The sequence below is a fragment of the Trichechus manatus genome, unplaced genomic scaffold, assembly GCF_000243295.1.
Source record: "Trichechus manatus latirostris isolate Lorelei unplaced genomic scaffold, TriManLat1.0 scaffold00028, whole genome shotgun sequence".
Lineage (NCBI taxonomy): Eukaryota > Metazoa > Chordata > Mammalia > Sirenia > Trichechidae > Trichechus > Trichechus manatus.
In genome coordinates, this window is record NW_004443964.1 from 2,696,524 (window position 1) to 2,717,998 (window position 21,475).

A 21,475-nucleotide genomic window follows, 5' to 3' on the forward strand; every position below is an offset into this window, starting at 1 on the left:
TGGCAGTGAGTTCGGGTTTTTTTTTTTTTTTTTTTTTTTAGTATCTTCTGTGGGCATGAGGTGGGGGTCCTGTCTGGCTGCCACCTCCCCTGGGCCCACCACTGCCTCCCTCGGTCTGTATCTGCATCAATGTGATTGTCCGCAGTTAAATCCTTCCATTGTTTGAAACTTAAAACAACCTTGCTGCGCACGCATGGGGAGCATGGTTAAAAAAAAAAACCCAAACTCAATGTTGTTGGGTCAGTTCTGACTCATGGCGACCCCATGTGCTACAGAGTGGAACTGCTCCATAGGGGTTTCTTGGCTGTAATCTTTACAGAAGCAGATCGCCAGGCCTTTCTTCCACAGTGCTTCTGGGTGGGCGCAAACCACCAACCTTTAGGTTAGTAGTCAAGTGCAAACTGTTTGTGCCACCCAGGGAGCTGAGAGTCTGGCTGCCCCCCTTAGCCAGTCATTTAACAAGTTTCGACCAAACCTCTGCGGAGGGGTAAAACTGAGGCTCAAGGCAGTTAGGAGACTCGCCCAAGCTCACGTGGGTGTCAGTGTCAGGGCAGGGCGTGGCCTCTCATGTGGCTCCCCTGAGCACAGAGCCAGAGACAGGTGGGGCTGAGCACTGAGCAGGAGGCCTTGGGAGGATGAATGTCCCCAGCCTCCTGGTCAGCCAACTGCAGCCGCTGCCCCACGTCCCATCCCACGCCACACTGGGAATGGCTTCTGCCCATCTGCCCTCACTGCCGAGCTTTGGAGAGAATCCTGCCCTCACCCCACTTCCCCCACCCCAGGGAATGAGCTCCCCAAATACAGCCTCCGTGCCTGAGCGGGCTCGGGCCCACCTTCTCCATCAGAGACTCCACAGCCTGACGGGTCACCCAGCAGCAGCTGCCGGACCCCTCTGGCTCCTGGATGATGTCCCCTCTCTGGCTCCGGGTGTTGTACTCTTCCTGGCTCAAGTATTCTGCAGGTGACAGAGCAGACGGGACGTTCCATGGCACCCTGTCTGTGCACCTTGGACCCTTGGCACAGCCCGCTCTCTCGGCTTTGTTGCCACAGCCCCAGGAGACTCGCACATAAACTCCGGGGGCCCTAAGGAGAGCGGATAACTGCCCTGCAAGGGCCTGACCCCGCCCCACACGCAGCTGGGTCACAGGTGATCACAGGTGAGAGCGTACCTGCTGGGCATTTCTCAAACCCTCTGAGGAGGCACAGCTTCTCGATCAGGATCTTCCCGACCACCCTGGGCACGACCATCACGGGCCGGGGCTGGGTGGGCCTGTGGGGGCGCACCAGGGTGTAGGGCACCAGGGTGAAGCAGCTCTCAGCCCAGAAAGACACATTGGATGAGTCTGTGGGGAGAGAGCTGTGAGCAGGGGGCACCCAGGCTGTGTCATCTCCCTCAGCCATTGTCAGGTCCCCCCACTCATCAGACCCACCACCGTCAGTCCCCCCACACTCGTCCACACCCCCCGACTGTTAACTCCCACCTATCAGACCTAGTGCCAGCCCCCCACACCCATCAGCCCCCCACTGTCAGCTCCACCTATCAGCCCCCTACCATCAGCTCTCTCCCACCCATCAATCCCTCCACCATCGGCTCTCCCCCCACCTATCAGTCCCCCCACTGTCAGCTCCCACCTGTCAGCTCCCCACCTGTCAGCGCTCACCCCACCCATCAGTCCCTCCACCATCAGCTCTCCCCCCACCTGTCAGCTCCCTCCATTGATCAGCTTCCCCCTCATTCGTCAGCCCCCTCCACTGTCCCCCCATCTTCAGCTGTCTAGCTCCCCCTCCCCCAAGTCTGTTTTGTCCACTGCAGCCCCAGCACCGAGAAGAGCATCTGCCGCGCACCGGACTCCAGCACTCGTGGCTGGTGGACATCTCACACCCTGGTCACTGTTGACTACGTGACTGTCCCCCCTTGGCCGAACAGCTCTGTGGGCCGCCCGAGCCTCTCAGCCAGCAGTTTCATTGCTGCTTCCTTGTTTGGCCCATGCGGAAAGCAACTCTTCAGGGTCTGGGAGACACTGTGCCCCCCGCCCCCCATCCTCCCGGGACACATAGTCCCCTCTTCTTTCTCCTGGGCCCCCTTACCCAGGTCTTCATTTATATTCTCTGCATGTCATTTCAGAGTACGAACCCAAGAAACTTGTCCAGAAGAAAATTAACTCTAAACTATCTTGTTGTTGTTTGCTGCCGTCCCGTCAGCCCGACTCACGGAGACCCCACGCACAATGGCACCAAATACTGCCCGGTCCCGCACTGGCCCCACCATTGGTTGTGATCCATAGGATTCTCATTGGCTGATTTTTGGAAGTCGATCGCCAGGCCTTTCTTTCTCGTCTGTCTTACTGTGGGAACTCAGCTGAAACCTGTTCAGCATCTTAGTAACACGAAAACCTCCACCAAGACAGGTGGCAGCTGTGCATGAGGTGCACTGGTCAGGAATTGAACCCAGGTCTCCCATACAGAAAGGAGAATTCTACACCGAACCCCTACTGTCCTCTCAAAACTATTTACATCACTCTAAATGCCCATCGGGCAGACTGCGCTGTGTGGTTTTACTTGGGGAGGGCCCACTCTGAGGTCTTTACTGTGACCCCTGAACTCACTCTCACCCCGCAGCTACATGGGGGGCCCACAGGTTTGTATGACATTGGGCATTTGGGTACTTTTCAAGCTCTTACTGTTCTCAAAGTTCTGCTGTCAACACAATTGTACCAATGACTTTGGGGCTGCTTTACTGGGGCAGATTATAGAAGTAGGCGGGTCTGTTTAAAGGATATTAAAGATGTGTGGCTCAACTAGGAGTCCCTAGGTGGTGCAAAGAGCTAGCATACTCAGCTACTAACCAAAAGATCGAAGGTTCAAGTCTCCCCAGAGGCACCTCGGAAGAAAGGCCTGGTGATCTACTTCTGAAAACTCAGCCACTGGAAACCCTATGGAGCACAGTTCTACTCTGACACATGTGGGGTCGCCAGGAGTCAGAGACAACTTGATGGCAACAGGTTTTGGGCACCTGGAGCTTAACTGTTACTCTTACAAATCAGATGCTGGCCCAAGAGAAGTGGCATCTCCCAGCAGTCCCCCCAGCTAGCAGCCGCCACAAAGACCCTCGCCCATGGTGGGCTGCTGACACCCCCGGCAGCCTCACCTTCCAACTTGCCAGGGTCTGACTGGCCCCCATCAAAGGACGAGCACAGAGGGCTGGCCTTGGCTTTGTCCATGCTGACAATTCGGACCAGCTTCTGGGGACCCCCAGATGACTGCTATGGGGGGGGGAGAGGGATGAGGGGGTGTTGAAGCCACTGACACAGGACCTGCCCTGCCCGCACCCCACCCCATCAGCAAACCCTGTGGGACCCCTGCTCCATCAGGCCATGCCCACTGAACATTCAGGGTGCCAAGCTCAGTGCCGGGGCAGGATACAGCGAAGACAGACAGGAGGGGTCCTGAGGCAGTCAGAGCCCCCAGCAGGGCCTCGGCAGTGAGGGCGGGCTGCAGGGGGCAGGAGGAGTGGGGTCCTCCTGGACAGTCCAGCCCAGAGAAGTATGGATTGGGGTCTGCGTCCGAGAATGAGAAGGCGCCAGACCCCAGGGAAGTAAGAGGAGCAGGCAAAGAGGGAGGAGGGAGGAGGGAGAGCCTGGGCGGAGAAACAGCTGGAGACCAGCCGAGCCGCTTCAAACACACAGGTCGGGCTGGCCTCGGGGGAGGTGCAGACCCAGGTTGGGTGGGGATGAATCACACTGGCCCCCAGCCAGTACCCAGCCCCCTGACCTGCCACTCCAGGTGGGCAAGACTTCCAGTGGAACGAGGGCAGATGGCGTGAGCTGGGGCCTGAGGTCAGGAGCGAGGAAGGCCAGGTGGGAAGGGGCAGGCCCCCCAGAGGGTGACCCTGAGTCCCAGGTGCCCCTCACCTTGCGGGCAGCTGTGCTGTGCCGTGTCATGTCCTGGATGGTGGCGATAAGCAGCTGCTGGGCCCTGCAGAGAGGACAGAGGGCTCACCCGCTGCCCGGGGCTGGACAGAGAGTCAACCAGGTGAAGGGGCCACACCGTTCAAGGCGTCGGGGGTGTGGAGGCAGAGGCAGGCACTTGTCCCTGGGTGCAAGTCCAAGGGGGCGCCAGACGAGGCGCGGAAGGACATTCCGAGGCGCCACAAACCTGAAAGGCACCTGACTAAGGCAGCTGGACAAGGGAGGGAAGGCATTTCTGCTGATGCTGATCCCTTCATCTTGAAACTGGGAGGGGCGCAACTTAGAGATTGCCCCTGGGTGCTTGAATGGGAGGGTGCGATTTAGAGATTGCCCCTGGGTGCTTGAATGGGAGGGTGCAATTTAAGAGATTGCCCCTGGGTGCTTGAATGGGAGGGTGCAATTCAGAGATGGCCCCTGGGCGCTGGAATTCTTGTTACCCTTCCTGAGCCCCTGACACCAGTGCAGAAAACCCCAAGGGGCTGGCTCCAGGCAGTGGTTCTAGACCCTGCTAGGGCAGGGAAAGGCTCTTAAAAAACACCAATGCCTCACCCTCCCCCAAGGTGTTGGTTTCATTGCTCCCAGGTGGGTCACAGGTAAAGTCTCCCAGGGGATTCTAATGAGCTTCAGGGTTGAGGTCCCCACCCTCAGAACCTTGCTACTCAAAGTGTAGTCCACGGACCAAGATATCACAGCCCCCCTACCCCCACACACTGAATCCCATCCCAGGTGACTTGGGTTTGCAACGTGGTTTGAGAAGGGCTAGGCCAGACACCCACATTCTCTGTGTACTGGAGGTCTGGACTCAAACCATAGAGGTTCCCTCAGGTCGATCTAGAACAGTGGTTCCCAACAGGGGGCGATGTTGCCCCCCATGTTGGGTGACCAGAGGCCCTGGATGGCAAACGGTGAATGCACTTGGCTGCTAACTGAAAGGTTAGAGGTTCGAGTCCACCCAGAGGTGCCTCACAAGAAAGGCCTGGCCATCTTCTTTGGAAAAATAAACCACTGAAAACCCTATGGCGCACAGTTCTCCTCTGACACATGTGGGGTTGCCATGAGTTGAAGTCGACTCAAGGGCAACTTGTTTGGGATTTTTTTTTTTTTGGTAGGATGACCAAGTGTCCTGGTTTGCCCAGAACTGAGGGGTTTCCCGGGATGTGGGACTTCCAGTGCTAAATGGAGACAGACCCAGGCAAACTCGGACAATTGGTTACCCTACCCCCAGGGGACCACGACCACATCAGGAGATGGTTTTCGTTGTCGTGACTGGGGAAGGGGGAGCTGCTGGTATCTGAGGAGTAGAGGCCAAGGATGCTGCTCAACATCCTACAATGCACGGGATGGAATGACCCAGCCCCAAACGTCCACGTGCAGAGGTTGGGAAACTCTAGAATGTTCTAGAATGCTCTAGAACCGAGGTCCATCTTCAAGAGAGACTCCAGCCTCAGCAGTGATGTTGGTGTGTGGCACGTTGGGGAGCCCCTTACGACGGCGTCTCACACACACAGCCCACCGTGAGTAGTTGGGGATGGCACCATGGGTGGTGTCCTTTATGGTGTAGGGGCTGACGCGGTGGGCGTGCCAGCGGCCGTGGCCCTGGAACAGGGTGTCGGTGATGTGCAAGACCTCGTTGCAGTGCACCTGCAGCTCCCCCTCCTCCCGGCCCTCCATGGCCAGGTTGACCCGGATGTAGAACGAGTCCCCCGAAGTGGCCACCTTGGCCTCCAGGTCTTGGACCAGCTTCTTGTACCCTGAGAAAAGAGGACATGAGCGTCAGACCCGCTCGGGACTGCAAACCCACGCCAGGGAGTTCTGGAGACCGTTCTAGAAGGTGAGGGGAAGGAGGCTTCACAGGAGGCCACTTTGGCCCTGGAGTCCTGGCACCCCTGGACGCCCCTGCAGACGTGGGTGCAACCTGGCTGAGCCCCACTCCCAGCTCTGAGGTCAGCGCTGGAAGCAGTGACAGGCGGGGGATGGCAGTTGGGTGGCTGAGGAGGTAGTGAGAGGCGGCCTCGTGGGCAGAGGGCCGGGGAAGCTGTACCCTCCATGTTGACCTTCACAGACAGGCGGCAGAAGCCGTCCACCCGCCTGAGGAGTCCGACAGCCTGCTCCAGGGTCGTGTCTTCCAGCACAGCCTTGAATGGGGGCTCCACCGTGACATAATCAACCTAAGGGCAAATCACAAGGGTCGGCCTCGTTGATGAGGATTCTGGGGAGGGAGGTCCTGGAGGCACAGTGTACCCCACAGTTGGACCAACTTGCCTGTCCCAGCTACACACGTGTCTCGGCCAAACGAAAGGCCACACGCATCAGATCTTTTGTCACAGGCTGTGTTAGGCACCTGGATGCAGGGCATCACCCTCTGCCATGCCGATGTGTCTCCTGCGTTGTCTTAAATTTATAAGCCTTGTTCTAGGAGCCCCTGGGGGGTACAAACGTGCTTGGCTGACAACAGAAAAGTCGGAGGTTCAAGTCCACCCAGAGGCACTTAGAAAGAAAGGCCTGGCGATCTAAAGTCCAAACAATCAGTCACTGAAAACCTTGTGGCGCACAGTTCTACTCTGACACACATGGGGGCGCCCTCAGTCAGAGTCGACTCCGCGGCGAATGGTTACTTGTATATTGTTCCAACAAGAAACATATTAAGATACATTTTTAACCCTGTTAGAAGGGAATTCAGCCCATTAGGATATCAGGATATCTCCCCCAACGTCATAAAAAGACTCTGTTGCCTTAACCATGGCTGATAACTGAGAATCTTGAGAGGACTTTAGAAAGGTAATGCAGGACTTCTTGTGTAGTGTGGTTTGGAGAATATGGGACCACACTTACATTAGGAGCGTGATGTGCGGATCATTTAAGACAAACCGGAACTCGACCTAGCATGTGGACAGCCCATTCCCAAACAGAAGCTGGTGGGGCTTGTGGGCTTCCCGGCCAAGGGGCACAGCCTTCCCCTTCTCTCCCAGCACCCACCTCCTCCTCCCGCCCCCTCCTGGGGCAATGGGGTGAGCCCCAGGCTTGGGGGGAATCCTGTTTGCATATTTCTTGGTATTTTTGAAAGCTTGAAATTTCATGTTTCTGTTTTTAGGTCACATCAAACTCACCCTCCCCACCCATATAATCAGTTACTAATAGTTAAGTTGTAGATTGATGTTTTCTGCAGGTTTACGTATTTTTTTGAGTAAAATGGTTTCACAAAGGCCCCTATTAAGGGGCCTTAGGGAAAGACTGGGGCCCCATGCTGCCTCCAAGCAGCCTCTTCTCCAGGTTCCACAATGGAGCCACACGGAGGGAGGGAGGCTCGGAGGCTCAGTGGTGTTAAGGGGTCCTGGGTTGGGGAAGGCTGCTGGGATCCACCCTGAGGTAGTATCCCTCTATAATGAATGCACGCTTCAGAATCGGCCCAGGAAGGAGTGCCGGGCAATTGGTAACATATCCTTGTCAAGTGGGATCTAAGGGTGCCCGGTGACCTGCCCCGCGCTGACCTCCCCAAGGCTGAGGGCTGGCCCCACTCACCATCACAATCTGGGTGCCTGGGCGCAGCGCCATCTCATCGGCCGCCGAGCTGGGCGTGACCTGGTGGATGAAGATGCCGGTTCGGTTCCCTCCGATGACGCTGATCTGCTCCAGCAGCGCGTCCCCCTGGAAGGCCAGCACTGTGATCTGGCTCAGGATCCTTCGGGCTGGCCGCCGCCGCATGGGCACGCTGCTGCTGGAAGGACAGGGGCCAGCAGTGGAGATGACCAGGGCTGAGAACGGTCAAGACAAAGGGGTAGGCATGCCCCAGGTGACCCCCACCCACCCCCTTCGCCCCAGTGTTCTGGAACTCTCTATCCCCCTGCCGTAACCCGGTCCTCAGGACTCAGTCAGCACGCCCTGGCCTGGGCTCCCCAGCCAGCCACCCAGGAGGCAAGAGACTCCTCACCTGTCTGAGACGTAGAGGCCGCCAGAGAAGGGCTTGGAGCCGTCTTCTGCCTCAGGAAGGCCTGAGGGGGAGCCGGGAGCCAACAGACTGAGCACAGGCAAGACTGCAAGGTGGGCTCAGCACGGACAACCTCAGCATCCTACCCGCCCCTGCCTAGGCACCCCAACCCGACCTGGCCCCGCATTTGCTGAGACTGAGCCTCCTCTCCGCCTCCCCTTCCTCATCGCTCAGAGCCTTTACTCCGTCTTCTCTAAAATACGGGCGCGGGGAGGGGCTCCACCCACTTTTTTAATATTTGGGTTAGTTGCCAACGTTTTGAAAGACAGGGAGATTTCACCTAAAGTCTGATTCCTGGCTTCACTTGAAAAATCTAATCTGGCACGTTTCTGGGTGAACCATGTTTCTGCAGGGCCTGCACTTCTGCACAGGTCTGTGTTTCTGCACAGGGCTGCAATTCTGCACGGGCCTGTGTTTCTGCACGGGGCTGCATTTCTGCACGGGCCTGTGTTTCTGCACAGGGCTGCAATTCTGCACGGGCCTGTGTTTCTCTGCACGGGCCTGCATTTCTGCACGGGCCTGCATTTCTGCGTGGGGCTGCATTTCTGCACAGTCTTGGCATTTCTGCGTGGCAGTGATCCCCCGTCCCTGCCAGGGGCTGCCTCCTGTGTACCCCAGGCCTGACGTGGCAGTCCTGATGTGGCAGTCCTGGGACCAGATGCTCCCAGGGTCCCCCAGCTCTACCTAGCATTTTAATATGCAACCTGAGAGGAGAATGGGGCACCCCCAGCCCAGAGAGCAACCCCCAGAAGTCTGTGGCCATGCTTCTCAGCTCGGAACTGCCCACAAGGACCGATGGTCAGCAGAGACCTCACCGCCGCCAGCTGTGGGCGGTCTTGTGCGGCTTGCAGGTAGACCCATTTGTGATGATCTTTAAAGCCAAATGGAATTGATGCATTTGAAGGCAACCCCACTAAAAGTATGTGAAAGCAAGGTAGAATCCCGACCAACAAAAATAAGAGGAGTGTGCCTTCCGCGTTCATGGTCTCAGACCAGCGAGCACATGCCTTGGGTGCCTGGGGTGGCCCCTCTCAGCTTGTCCCTGTTACAAATGATAATGTGTGGAGTCTGCAGAGGGGCAAGGTCCCCACATGACCCACAGAGCGCCTCGTCCCTGCCTCAAAGGCCGCTGTGCCCAGCGGCATGATGCGCGCGCCCCCTGGTGGCTGTGAGGGTGAATTCCAGCAGGCGCTAAGTGCCTACTGTGTGCGGGGTGGGGGTGGGGGGGGGAAGCAGGTGTGCACAGGTGGGAGAGTAAGGAGGCCGTCCGTGTGAGCCGTGGTCTTGAGGAGGAGAGGTATCCACCTCCAGGGGAGACCTCAGCAGGCAGGCACTCACCCTGCACCACGTGTCGGCCACTGAGACCCCACACCTGTCACCTCCTGAAATCAGTGGCGGCCCCAGTGTCCACAGATGGGAGCAGGGAGGGCCGGGTCAGTGTGTGAGAGTGTGTCTGTGAGTCTGTGAGTCTGCATGTGTGTGTGTGTGTGTGTGTGTGTGAGAGAGAGCATGTGAGCGTGTGTTGACAGAGTGTACAGGTTTATGAGGAAGTGTGTGAGTACAAGTGTGTTTGTGTGTATGAGAATGTGGGAAAGTGTGTGTGTAACAGAGAGAGCATGTGTGAGTGCGTGGGTAGGTGAGTGTGTCTGTGTGTGTCAGTGTGTGTACATGAGTGTCCCTGTGTGAGAGCATGTGTGAGTGCACGGGTGTCTGTGTGCCTGTGTGTGTGCATGGGTGTCTGTGTGTGTGTGTGTGTGTGTGTGAGCATGTGTGAGTGCATGGGTATGTGACAGAGCATGTGTGAGTGCGTGGGTGGGTGAGTGTGTGCTCTGTGTGTGTGCCTGTGTACATGAGTGTCCCTGTGTGAGAGCATGTGTGAGTGCGTGGGTGTGTGTGCCTGTGTGCATGTGTGTGTGTGTGTGAGAGAGCGCATGTGTGAGTGCGTGGGTGGGTGAGTGTGTGCTCTGTGTGTCAGTGTGTGTACATGAGTCTCTGTGTGAGAGCATGTGTGAGTACGTGGGTGTGTGCCTGCGTGGGTGCATGAGTGTGTGTGTGTGTGTGAGAGCATGTGTGAGTGCGTGGGTGTCTGTGTGCCTGTGTGGGTGCATGAGTGTGTGTGTGTGAGAGCATGTGCGAGTGCGTGGGTGTCTGTGTGCCTGTGCCTGTGCATGCACGTGTGCGTGAGTCTGTGTGTGTGCGCGAATGTGTCTGTCACTCTCTGAACTTGGAGCTGACTTGGACGTGGGCATGCGCACAGCTCCCTCAGCCTCCAGGTGGAGTCAGGAGGCCCCTCCGTGAGAAACGGCAGCGATGGGGCATCTGCTGGAGCACCAGCACCGAGTTTCCCCACGGAACAGGGCCGAGCAGGGGCAGGTTCCCTCCTCCCACGCACCCCTGGAGAGAGACCCGGCCATCTCGCCTGCCCCCCTGAGCTCCCTGCTCCCCACTCTGCCTGCCCTGCTCCAGGAGGTGCCAGGATCAGGGTTCGAGGTGGGTTTGCTCACCTGCCTTGTCCACGATCTCATAGTCCAGGTCCACGTCTTCCTCCTTGTCCCCTGGCGAGGCTCCCAGCTCGGCCTCCAGGATGTCTGGGAAGCTTTGGATGGCAGAAGAAGCAGCCCCCAGCTCCCTCCCAGCCCAGAGCCCGGTGGCAGAGCTGCCCATGCGACCCCCAGCCGGCCCAGTCTAGGCAGTCTCCCTCTGTGTGGGACCCTGGCACCCCGCCCTCTCTACCTTAAAGACCAGGGGTCCTCACGGAGGTCTTCTGTGGCCCGCTTGTACAGGGACCGTTGGCTGGGTGGCACAGGGCTGCTGGAGCGGAAGCTGGACATGGCGCTCAGGTCGGATGAGAGCTGAGAGGAGAGGCAGGGGGCAGAGCCGACGGCCGCGGTGATGCCGCACGAAACCTCCCAAACTCGGTGACACCCACACATATGATCAGGTCCACTCCCAGAACCCTGACCCTGGTCCACGCGATGCTGCTCACAAGCCCCCATCGTGCTCACACTCACGTACCTTCCCAAGGAGAGCAGGCCCCAGCACCTAACCGTGCGTGGGGAGGAGGCCAGAGGGAGAGAAAGGAAGAGCGTGGTGTGGCGTCACATTAACCGAGCCCCTGTCTGCGCCAGGCGCTATATTAGCTGCTCTCCACGTTTTGTATTGCCTAGTTCTTGAGATAAACCTGTGAGGTGGGTATCACTGTCTCATTAGGAGTCCCTGTGTGGTGCAGATAGTTAAGCACTCAACTGCGGAGAGGAGAGTGGTTCGGACCCACCCAGACGTGCCTCGGAAGAAAGGCCTGGCAGTCTACTTCCAAAAGGTCGCAGCCTTGAAAAACCTATGGAGCGCAGTTCTACCGTGACACACGTGAGGTCGCTGTGAATCGGAGGTAACCTGACAGCAACTGTTTTGGGTTTTTTTTTGGTTATTGTTTTGCTTCGCAGGTAAGGCAGCCAAGGCTCAGAGAGGCTAATGACTGCCCTGAGGAGTCCCCAGCTAGTGAGGGGAGGAACCAGATGTGGCGCCGCTTCCCACCTGCTACCTGCGGGGAGGGGAAGCTGCTTTCAGAACCCACACTGGCAAGGTGTACCAGCCAGAATGTGGACACGGTGTTGGGGGACACCAGGTGCGCGGCAGGTGACCCCAAATTAGTAGATCTGAATTCAGCCTTTGTCTTCACTTAACAAGTATTTCCTTAGCACCTACTATGTGCCTAGCCATTTGCTGGGGTTGGGCATACACCGGAGGACAGGTGATATCCTGGGAGGGCGGGGGGACCAACAGGCAAATACAGAAGAGTGCAGTTCAGCAAGGACACCAGGGGCGTGGGTGTCACAGCAGAGCAGGGCAGTCAGGGGGACTTCCTGGAAGAAATGGCATCTAAACTGAAAGAGCAGACAGAGGTGGCCAGGTGGAGGAGGGGGCGGGGCAGACAGAAAGAGGGGAGAGGAGATGGAGTGGGGAGGAGCGGCGCCTCAGCGTGGCCGGGTTCTAAGGTCCAGGGGAGGAGGGCAGGACAGAGGAGGCTGGAGAGGGGTGCTCTGGGATTTAGTGGGGGTCCCTGGGGGCCAATAAGAAGGTGTTATGAGCCGGTTCTGGGCACTGAGGCCCCCTCCCCACCCCACCCTGACCACCACCTCCAGAAAGAAGTCACAGTTGGACTCTGACCTGGGGGCACTGGGGAGCCATGGAAGATTCTAAAACAGGGGAGGCACCTGATCTGATCAGCCTGGGGTTTGGGTTGCTCAGGCCCTGAATGTAGTTAAGATGTGCGTGTGTGCAGAGCTCTGGAGGGGGAAATGCATAGCTTTTGGGATTCTCCATGAGGTCAGTGAGCCGGCCAGGCTCAGTGGGGACCCTGGGGGAGAAGGCTGCTGGAACATTCCAGAAAGGAAGCCCCAAAGGCCCCCCCAGCAGGTGGCAAAGGGGCACCGCCTCCCCCCACCTCTCGCCCTTTGTCCCAGGCAGTCCTGCTGCCCTACCCAGACGTCCTGGATGCCGCACCCCAGACGCTCACACCTCCTCTCTCCTTGGCCAAAGGGGGAGAACAGAAGCACAGGGACCTAGGCCCTGGAAGCTCAGTGAGCTGGCACCCCAAGACCTGCCCGTTTGCTGAGAGTGGCACCAGCCCATCCCGGCAGGGAGGAGCAGAAGGAAGTTCCCCTTAGTCCGGGGTTGACTACAGTGTGCTGACGAGGGGCCAGAGAAGCGTTACCTCCGTGGAGCTGAGGGGTCCGTGGTCACTGTCCTCCCACTGGTGGATGGCATACATCCGGACCAGCCGCTGCTTGCCCCGCGCACAGGGCTCCCGGGGCACAGCCTCCAGCTTGGCCTGCCGAGAGGGTAGAGGGTTAGTTAGCTCAGGATGCTCCCCCCGGATGCTCTCAGGTTCCTCCTTGGTCACCACCACCCGCCCCTGCCCTCGTGGGCAGGGTTTCCTCTCATGAGCACCCAGGAGAACCACCTCATCCCTGTCCCCCACCAGGGCCGCTGAAAAGAGAGGCCCGGGACCCAGCCTCACAGGAGCTGCCAGCCTGAGGAGTGGCAGCTCACTTCTTTTAGAGAATTCCGTTAGAGAAGGTTGTTCGCTGCTAGTTATAGAGACTGTATGCACGCCGCCTAGGAAATCGGGGGGCAAACAGCTGATGAGAGCAGAGAACAACATCCAACCGGAACGCCCCGGAGTCCCTGGGTGGCGCCGATGGCTAATGTGCTCGACCGCTAACCGAAAGGTTGGGGAGTTGAAGGCACCTTGGAAGAAAGGCCTGGCAATCTACTTCTGAAAAATCAGCTATTGAAAACCCGATGGAGCACAGTTCGCTCTGACACCCGTGAGGTGGCCACGAGTCGGGGTTGACTTGATGGCAACTGGTGTTTTTCATAACCCCACCACTCGGAAATAACGCTGTTAGCATTTCGGTGTCTGTCCTCCCAGTCATTCACACACGCACGCACGCATGCACGCACGCACACACGCACGCACACACATATAAAGAAGCCCCGGTGGTGAAATGGTTAAGCACTAAGCTGCTAACCACAAGGGGAGGAAAGAGCTGGTGATCTGCTCCCATAAAGATTTCCGCCTAGGAAACCCTATGGGACAGTTCTACTCTGTCACATGGGGTCGCTATGAGTCAGAATCCACTGGACAGCACCTCACAGTAACCATATATATATATGTGATCGATACATAAATATTAACACGGTGATGTGGGGAGGTGCCCAGGGCAGGGTGGTGAGGGAGGGCAGGCGGCCCCATGGGGAGAGGTCTGACTGCGACCCCCCCAGGCCCTTGGGCACCTGGAGCTGGAGGCCGTGCCCTCAGCACCATAACCGAGGTGTTACAATGATTTCAGCTCTTTGGGAACGCCCCTCCCTCTCACCCCACCTTTGTGGGTCGCCCAGCTCTTGGCTGTGGACAGTCCTGGTTTCAGGAAAGCACCGTCTGAAAAAGCAAACAGCTGCCTGCACAAAGTCACAGCCACTGTCTTCATCCACCTCCACACTTTCCAGGTTCCACAGCCTTCGCTAAGCTACCTCGCCTATGGCATGGCAATGCTGCCACACACTGACACCCAGGAGCAGACTCATCTTGCCCAGGTGGCACCGTCAATGTCTTACAACATCGTCCGCACCTGAGGTGGGATGAGCTGAGCCGCCGGCACCCTCGGTCCCACCACCCGCACCCACCGCCCGCATCCCTGCTCTGGCCATCCTCCCGCCCCGACCTCAGGCGGGGAAGCACTCACCCCGCTCTGCGAGTCGGTCTGCAGCTTGCGGAGCTGTTTGCGCAGCTCGCAGACTTCCTCCGTCAGCGCAAACAGTTTTCTGCGGAGCGAGTCCTTCTCAGTCAGCTGCTGGGAGATCTCCGCGTGCGCCCCGTCTCTCGCTGCGTATGCCTAGGAGCCAAGAGGGAGCGTGGCCCCACACTTCAGACACCTTGAAGAAGATAGGCCAGAACTGGACGGTGCCCAGCTACCTCAATGGTCGCCCTGACAGGGAGCACAACAGAGAGTCCCTGACGGAGCAGCAGAAGAGTGGGCGCAGGACTTAAATGCTAGTAAAAAGACCAGACTTAATGGTCTGACTGTGACTGGAGGAGCCCCAGAAAGCATGGCCCCCGGCCTCTCTGTCAACCCAGAACTAAAACCATTCTGCAGGCCAACTCTTCAGACAAACATTAGACTGGACTGTGGGACATAAAATGATACTCGTGAAGAAGGTGCTTCTTAGCGGAAGTAGATCCATGAGACTAAATGGGCAGCTTCTGTCTGGAGGTGAGACGAGAAGGCAGAGAGGGCCAGGAGCTGGTTGAATGGACACGGGAAATCCGGGGTGGAAAGGAGGAGTGTGCTGTCACAGTATAGGGAGAGCAATTAGGGTCACATAGCAATGTGTGTATAAATTTCTGTGTGAGAGACTAACTCGAATTGTAAACTTTCACTTACAGCACACGCACAAAAAAAAGCACAGGTCAACAAGATGAGCAAGGAGAGTCTCCGCCAAAGCAAGCGACCCCGTTCCCTTTCTGCATTTGATCTGAACTCATCCAACGTGCACCAAACGCAGATTTCACCCTGCAATGTGCAGACCTTCGCTGGTCTACAATGCGGGCAGATGTGCACCGTTGTAATAAAATCCGGTATTTGGAGCTGTGGGTACTTGAAATGGAGTCCCTGGGTGGTGTACACGGTTAACACGCTTGGCTGCTAACCAAAAGACTGGAGGTTGGGGACCACCCAGAGGCGCCTTGGAAGAAAGGCCTGGTGATCTACTTCTGAAAGAAAAACCAGCCATGGCAAACCCTGTGGAGCACAGTTCCGCTCTAACACACGTAGGGTCGCCGTGAGTCGGGGTGGACCCATGGAAACTGTACTGGTACTTGAAATGGAGGCTCTATTTCTCAGACGTCATAGCCCCGAAATAAAAGCCGGGGCCGTACACGGTGAGCACGTCAGCAGAGGATGGGGCTGGGGTCTTTCTCAAACCTTGCGTGGACCAAGGGAAAACAAACAAACAGTGGCCGTCAAGTTGCCTCGCCTCAAGGCGACCCCATGTGTGTCAGAGGAGAACTGCACTCCATAGGGTTTGCAATGGCTGGGTTTTCGAAACTAGATGGCCAGGTCTTTCTTCTGAGGTGCCTCTGGGTAGACTCCAACCTCCAACCTTTGGGTTAGCAGCCGAGTGTGTTAACCCTTTGTGCCAGCTAGGGACTCCTGACCAAGGGAAGGCACCCCGAATCGGAGACCAGCTGCCACCAAGGGCGCAGTGAGCCATGAGACTATCTCCTGGGCAGCAGCAGACACTCCCCGAGCTGAGACTCACTGGGGAGGGGTCCCTCTGTGCTCCCAGCCCCTCGACCTCTGCGGGTACCTGGTCTCGCTCCTTCTGCAGCTCGACCACCTGGCCCTGCAGGGCGTTCACCTTCTCCTTGTAGATCTCGCAGTCCACCCGGGTTTTCTGGAACTGAAGCAGCGTCTTCTCCTTCTCCTCCCAGAACTGGACAGAGGAGGAGACAGGCCAGAGAAGGTCAGCAGCTCAAAGGGTCTGGGCTGAGCGCGTAGGCTGCGGGCCACAGCGAGAGGGAGGTGGTTCTGGAGGTGAAGCACAGCCACTTCACGCTCGTTTCTTCCACGCCTGATTTCCTGCTGCATCCGCAGAGCTGCTGTGCTGATTCTATTTGAAGTCAGTCATCAAAGCGTGTATTGCCTATGTTGCGTGTGTGTTTGTGGTTTTGATGTAACGTCCTCAAATGCATGAACAATGTCCCTCTACCCTGCCTCCTCCTTCCACTTGCTCCCTTCTCCCCATTCTTCTCTCACCCTTTTTCTTTGTTTTAAATGATTTTTCAAAATTTAATTCATTGATCGTGTTGTGCAACCGTCACCAACAGCCATTTGCAGACGATCCGTGACCCCTAACAGAAGCTCTGTGCCCCTGAAGCAATGACTCCCTCCTCCCCTCGACCCAGGTAACCACGCATAAACTGTCTCTGTACATTTGCCTATTCTAGAGATTCCATCTAAATGTCTCCCCTCGCCTTTTTCTTTGTTGCTATTGTAAAAAATATATATTATATATATTTGCCAATTTAATGTTTTTTATGCATACAATTTAGTGACACCAATTAGTCATCATGTCTGCAGCCCGCCCCAATATCCGGTGCCAAATTTTCCATCACCAGAAACTCAAAATGCTTCCTAATCGGCGGCTCTGCCCCTCCCCTTCCCTCCCCGCCTCCCGCCGTAACCACTAATAAACTGGTCTTTATTTGCCTATTCTAGATATCTCATGGAGACCCTGGGTGGCGCAGACTGTTAAGCGCTCGACTGCTACCGAATGGTTGTCGGTTGGAATCACCCAGAGGTGCCTCGGAAGACAGGCCTGGCGATCTGCTTCCTAGGGAGCAGTTCTGGTCTGCACACGAGGGGTCGCCACGAGTCAGTCGACTTGACAGCTAACCACAACAGATGACGCACACGAGTGCGGTGGGACAACATCTGCCCGTCTGAGACCCACTTACTCCTCTGGCCTTTTGGATCGACTAAATCCTCAACTCCTTCCCCAGGGGCGCGACACTGAATCATCTTGGGTTTCACTCACTCATTGGCCTGATCGAATATTTTCTCACCACCCCACAAACTCAACGGCGACCTTGAGGGCATGAGCCATGAGCTGGTGCTCACTAGAGCTTTGGTGAAAGAATGAACGAGTGAACCAACGAATCAGCCAAACAAAGGTGGACTCCACGTTTCCATAAACGCAGCACCTGCCCTGACACAGGGTGCAGGCTGGGAGGGGACAGAGAAAGGAGGATGACTGTCACCTGCTTGCGCTGTCTCTCGGCAGCCGCAGCCCGAGCCCTCAGCGAGTGGATTCGATCCACCAGCTCCTGCTTGCTCTCCCGGGCCTCATCCAGGCTCTGCTCCAGAATATCCTTCTCCACCTGGGGCAAAGACAAGACAGCCCAGGGGTCAGCCAGGGACCCAGACTTCAGAAGGCTGCTCCCCGGGGAGGTGGCCCCACCATGGAGTCTGAGACTAGGGCATGTAGATGGATTTCACCTCCTTGCTGCTCATTAGACAGGAGCAGAATCCCTGGGTGGTGCAAATGGTTAAGTGCTCAGCCACTGACCAAAATGTTGACGGTTCAAGTTCACCCAGAGGCACCTCAGAAGAAAGGCCTGGCAATCTACTTCTGAAAAATCAGCCATGGAAACCCTATGGCGCACAGTTCTACTCTGCACACATGGGGTCACCATGAGTTAGAATTGACTCCACGGCTACTGGTTTGGTGTTTGGGTTTGGGCGCTACAGGCGGATGCTGGGAAGTGCCCAGAGAGCTCCCAGGGAAGGAACGGCCCGCGGAACCTACCGTACTGAATGTCAGGGACCTGAGCTTCTCGTTCTCCTCCTTCAGGCGGGTCAGCTCCTCGTCTTCTGACTCCAGGCTGCTGGCTATCGTCAGGGACTGCTCTCGAAATTCCCGCTCGCAGGAGGAGGCCACCTGGGCTCGGTGCAGCTCCTGCTTCATCAGATACAGCTGGCGGGTAGGAGGGAGAGCAAGATGACATCAGGGCCGTTTCTCCGCTGGAGCAGAGCCATGAGCCTCCCTCACCCTTCCGTCCCGGTGCTGCTGCTCTAGACTCGGAAGGAGCCCAGACCCACTAGAGGGTTTTCCAGAATGAAGAGCCCTGTTAGTTCCTCACGGGAGGAGGAAGGCATGTTACCCTTCTTTGGTAGATGAAGCATGGCAGTCCCATTACCGGGCTGGGGTCCCAGGACTAGGACAAGGTGCCCTGGGAATCAGCCCCCGCCATTTCTATCGTTAAAGTGACTGTCACCAGCAGCGGGAGTGAGTTCCTCCGGCACCCTGGCTTCTCTCTTTCCCTAGTCTGCTAAAGGCATCAGATGCGGGCATGTGGATTCATGGGCATCAGTAAGTAAACAGGAAGAGAAAGGTCACCTCCGACTGGGGCAGGAGTGCTGCGGGATGAAGGACATGTCTCGCGGACCCACCATCACGCCTGCAATGACTCCCAGTCCGCGTGCAAACTCACTGTCTCCTGCCCAGGGTGCTGTCTGTTCAGGGTGGTGGTCTGGGAAACCACCTCGCCAGACCCTGCTGCCCCCCCTCCTGCTGGAAAAGGTCCCAAGAGCCTCAGACCTCGAGCTGCTGGGCCTGGCCTCTCCTGTGCTGAGCTGGTGCCCCTGGGGCAATGGAACGAGGGTCTTTCCCTGGGAGGCAAGCCCATGGAGTCTGGATGCCAGGGCAGGGTGTGGCACCCACTCCTGGGCTCCCAGTGCGGGGAAAGGAGCTCTAGGCAGATGGAACAATGAGTGCAAAGGCACGAGCTGGAGACTCAGGGGTCAGGGACCAAAGGAGACCACCAGCCAAGCAGCCAGCACCCTCATGCTGCAGACCTTGTGGTGGCTGCCTTCTGCGGGCCCTCTGACGCCCACCTCCTCCTGCGGGCCCACCACTACCTCCTCCTGAGGGCCCTCTGACGCCCACCTCCTCCTGCGGGCCCACCACCTCCTCCTGATGGCCCCCCACCTCCGCTGCAGGCCCCCCACCTCCCCCTGCAGGCCCTCCACCTCCCCTGCGGGCCCCCCACCTCCTCCTGCAGGCCGCGGCAGCGTGTGGTGGCCAGCTCCTTCTCCTGCAGGGCGTTGCTGTAGCGCAGGGAGAGGCTGAGCAGCTCGTCCTTCAGCTTCAGCACCTCGTGGAAGTGGGCGCTGACCTCGTGCTTCATGCGGTCGTGGTCAGCCTCCAGCGCCTGCAGGCTCTCCGTGCGGGCCTCAGCCAGCCCCAGGCTCTCCTGCAGCCGCCGGCACTGCTCCTGCAGCGCTGCCTTCTGCCGCTGCTCCTGGCTCAGCTCCTCCTGCAGGCTGCCGATGGCCCCGGCTAGGCACTCGGTCAGCTTGGACGTCTCGATGAGCCCTGCGGGAACGGCCACGCCCCATCCTATTCCTCCAGGACCTTCGAGAGCCTATGCCTGACTCTCCAGCAGGACCCCCATCCCGAATCTGTCCGTCTTGTTGGGAGCTCCCGGGCCTTGACCGGACCCGGCATTTTGGCTAAAGACACAGCGTCACTTGCAACTTTAGCAGGAGTGTCCACTCCCTGCAGCAGAAGTTACCCCCAGGTGGCCTCCCCCGATTCCTGCTTAGTCAGCCCAACTCCCATTGGCTGAGACATATTAACGCCATCCTGAGAAACTGTAATAAGGAATATACATCTGTAGACTACAACTCTACACAAACCGAAAAAAAACAAACCCATTGCTGTTGAGTCGATTCCGACTCATGACAACCCTATCTGTTACAGAGTAAACTGCTCCGTAGGGTTTTCTTGGCTGTAATCTTACGGAAGCAGATTGCCAGGCCTTTCTTCTGCAGCACCACCAGGTGAGTTCAAACCACCAACCTTTTGGTTAGTAGTTAAGCACCAACCGTTTACACCACCCAGGGACCTCTGTATACCTCCACCTAACATGCAGCCTGAACAGGCCGCACGACTCCACAGACTACGATGCAAAACCAGGAAAAGAACATGTTTTTTATCCACTGTTTTGAATTCTGTGAGCCCTGCGCCTCCGAAGACCTAAATCTCAACAGCTTCTCCAGGTAAACCTAAAATTAATAAATTAACCCAAATGGCCTTATCTCCTACCAAGCAGGAGTGGGCTTTTACTCAGGTGGTGGGCAAATGCACAGAAGGCGCTTTGTGAGGCTGCAGGCTCCGCCTCAGTCTCCCCTCGCCCCCAGCAGGAGTCTCTGCTATCCTCCGTCGGACCCTCTCAGAGCCCTGGCTGGGACGCGGGGACTGGGCGGCCCCCTCGGCTCCAGCAAACGGCCGGCAAAGGAAAGGTAAGCTTCGTGGCTTTTCTAGGGGACAGATCCGCTTGCCCTGGGCCTGCGCCTCTCAAATGCAGGATTCTGCCCCAGGCCTCTTCATGGTGTGGGGTAGTTAGGGACAGAGCTTTGCTTTGGAAATGGGCTCCTTCTCCTCCTCACCCTGTCATGGTTAGCAGGGCAGGGTGTTTCGGGTTCAGAATCTTTGCCAGGAGGAAGCGAGGTCCACGTCTGGACCGGCGGCAGGCAAGGGAGACCCACCCCAAGGATACTGGGGACCAGAGGCTCCTAAGAAGCCCGTGCCCGGGGGTCCTGCCGACCGCCACCCTCATCAAAGGCCAGCTCTCACCACTGAAGTTGCTGAAGTCCACGGCGGGCTGCAGCCCGGTGACCAGCGTGTAGACGTCAGGGTTGTGGAACTTGAGGCTTTCCAAGAAGGCAATGGCCCCGTTCTTCCCACGCGTCTTCAGCAAGTCCAGCAAGTGCCCTGGGGGAAGAACAACACGCCTGCAGCCAAAGGGCGCTGGGCTGGCTTCCCCACGAGGAGACGGGCTGGGGGCGCCCTGGTGTGTTTAGGAACGGGGTGGTGAGAGCAGTTTTCTAGGATCTCTGGGAGGAGAAGACAGGGGCAGAGACTGGAGCGATGCAGCCACAAGCCTGGGGTTGCCAGAAACTAGAAGAGACAAGGAAGGATCCTCCCCTGGAGCCTTCAGGGGAGCAAGGCCCTGCCCACACCTTGATTTGGGACATCTGGACTCCAGAACTACGGCATCAACTTAGTCATTATGTTGGCAAAATCACTGGAGATCTATGTGCCCACCTTTGAGGGAAGAAATATTTTGGAATTCCTTACATGAGGTTTTTGCAAAGGGCTTGCTTTTCCTCAGAGATACTTGCCAGAGATTTTACTAGAAATACTGAGTCTGATGCCCAGGGACCCAAGCAGGGAGGGGTCCCAGCGCCATCCTCAGAGCTGCGGGCCCGGCCACAAAGGGGCTGTTTGCTGATGCCTGCGGATCTCTGTCTCTGTGTGGGGAAGCCAGCACTGTGCCTGCTGTCTCACGGTCAGCAGTATGAAGCAAACATGCCCCCCAGGCTGGAACACGGGTATGAAGCAAACATGCCCCCCAGGCTGGAACACGGGTATGAAGCAAACATGCCCCCCA

The 21,475-nt window shown here is 57.4% G+C and overlaps 1 protein-coding gene across 1 annotated transcript in view; it reads right to left on the reverse strand.

Moving 5' to 3' along the window:
* The window catches only part of CARD14 (caspase recruitment domain family member 14), a 48,328-nt gene that overhangs the window by 1,295 nt on the left and 25,558 nt on the right, over positions 1-21,475 (reverse strand). Inside the window, exons 3-19 of the mRNA XM_004374099.2 lie at positions 20,659-20,796; positions 19,070-19,395; positions 17,827-17,994; positions 17,279-17,398; positions 15,826-15,951; positions 14,202-14,351; positions 12,668-12,784; positions 10,687-10,811; positions 10,458-10,549; positions 7,897-7,957; positions 7,488-7,680; positions 6,010-6,136; positions 5,482-5,719; positions 3,912-3,975; positions 3,149-3,263; positions 1,170-1,343; positions 834-955 (exon numbers count right to left, since the gene is read on the reverse strand). Coding sequence (XP_004374156.1) covers positions 834-955; positions 1,170-1,343; positions 3,149-3,263; positions 3,912-3,975; positions 5,482-5,719; positions 6,010-6,136; positions 7,488-7,680; positions 7,897-7,957; positions 10,458-10,549; positions 10,687-10,811; positions 12,668-12,784; positions 14,202-14,351; positions 15,826-15,951; positions 17,279-17,398; positions 17,827-17,994; positions 19,070-19,395; positions 20,659-20,796 — 2,456 coding nt within the window. The remainder of the gene's footprint in view (positions 1-833; positions 956-1,169; positions 1,344-3,148; positions 3,264-3,911; positions 3,976-5,481; positions 5,720-6,009; positions 6,137-7,487; positions 7,681-7,896; positions 7,958-10,457; positions 10,550-10,686; positions 10,812-12,667; positions 12,785-14,201; positions 14,352-15,825; positions 15,952-17,278; positions 17,399-17,826; positions 17,995-19,069; positions 19,396-20,658; positions 20,797-21,475) is intronic.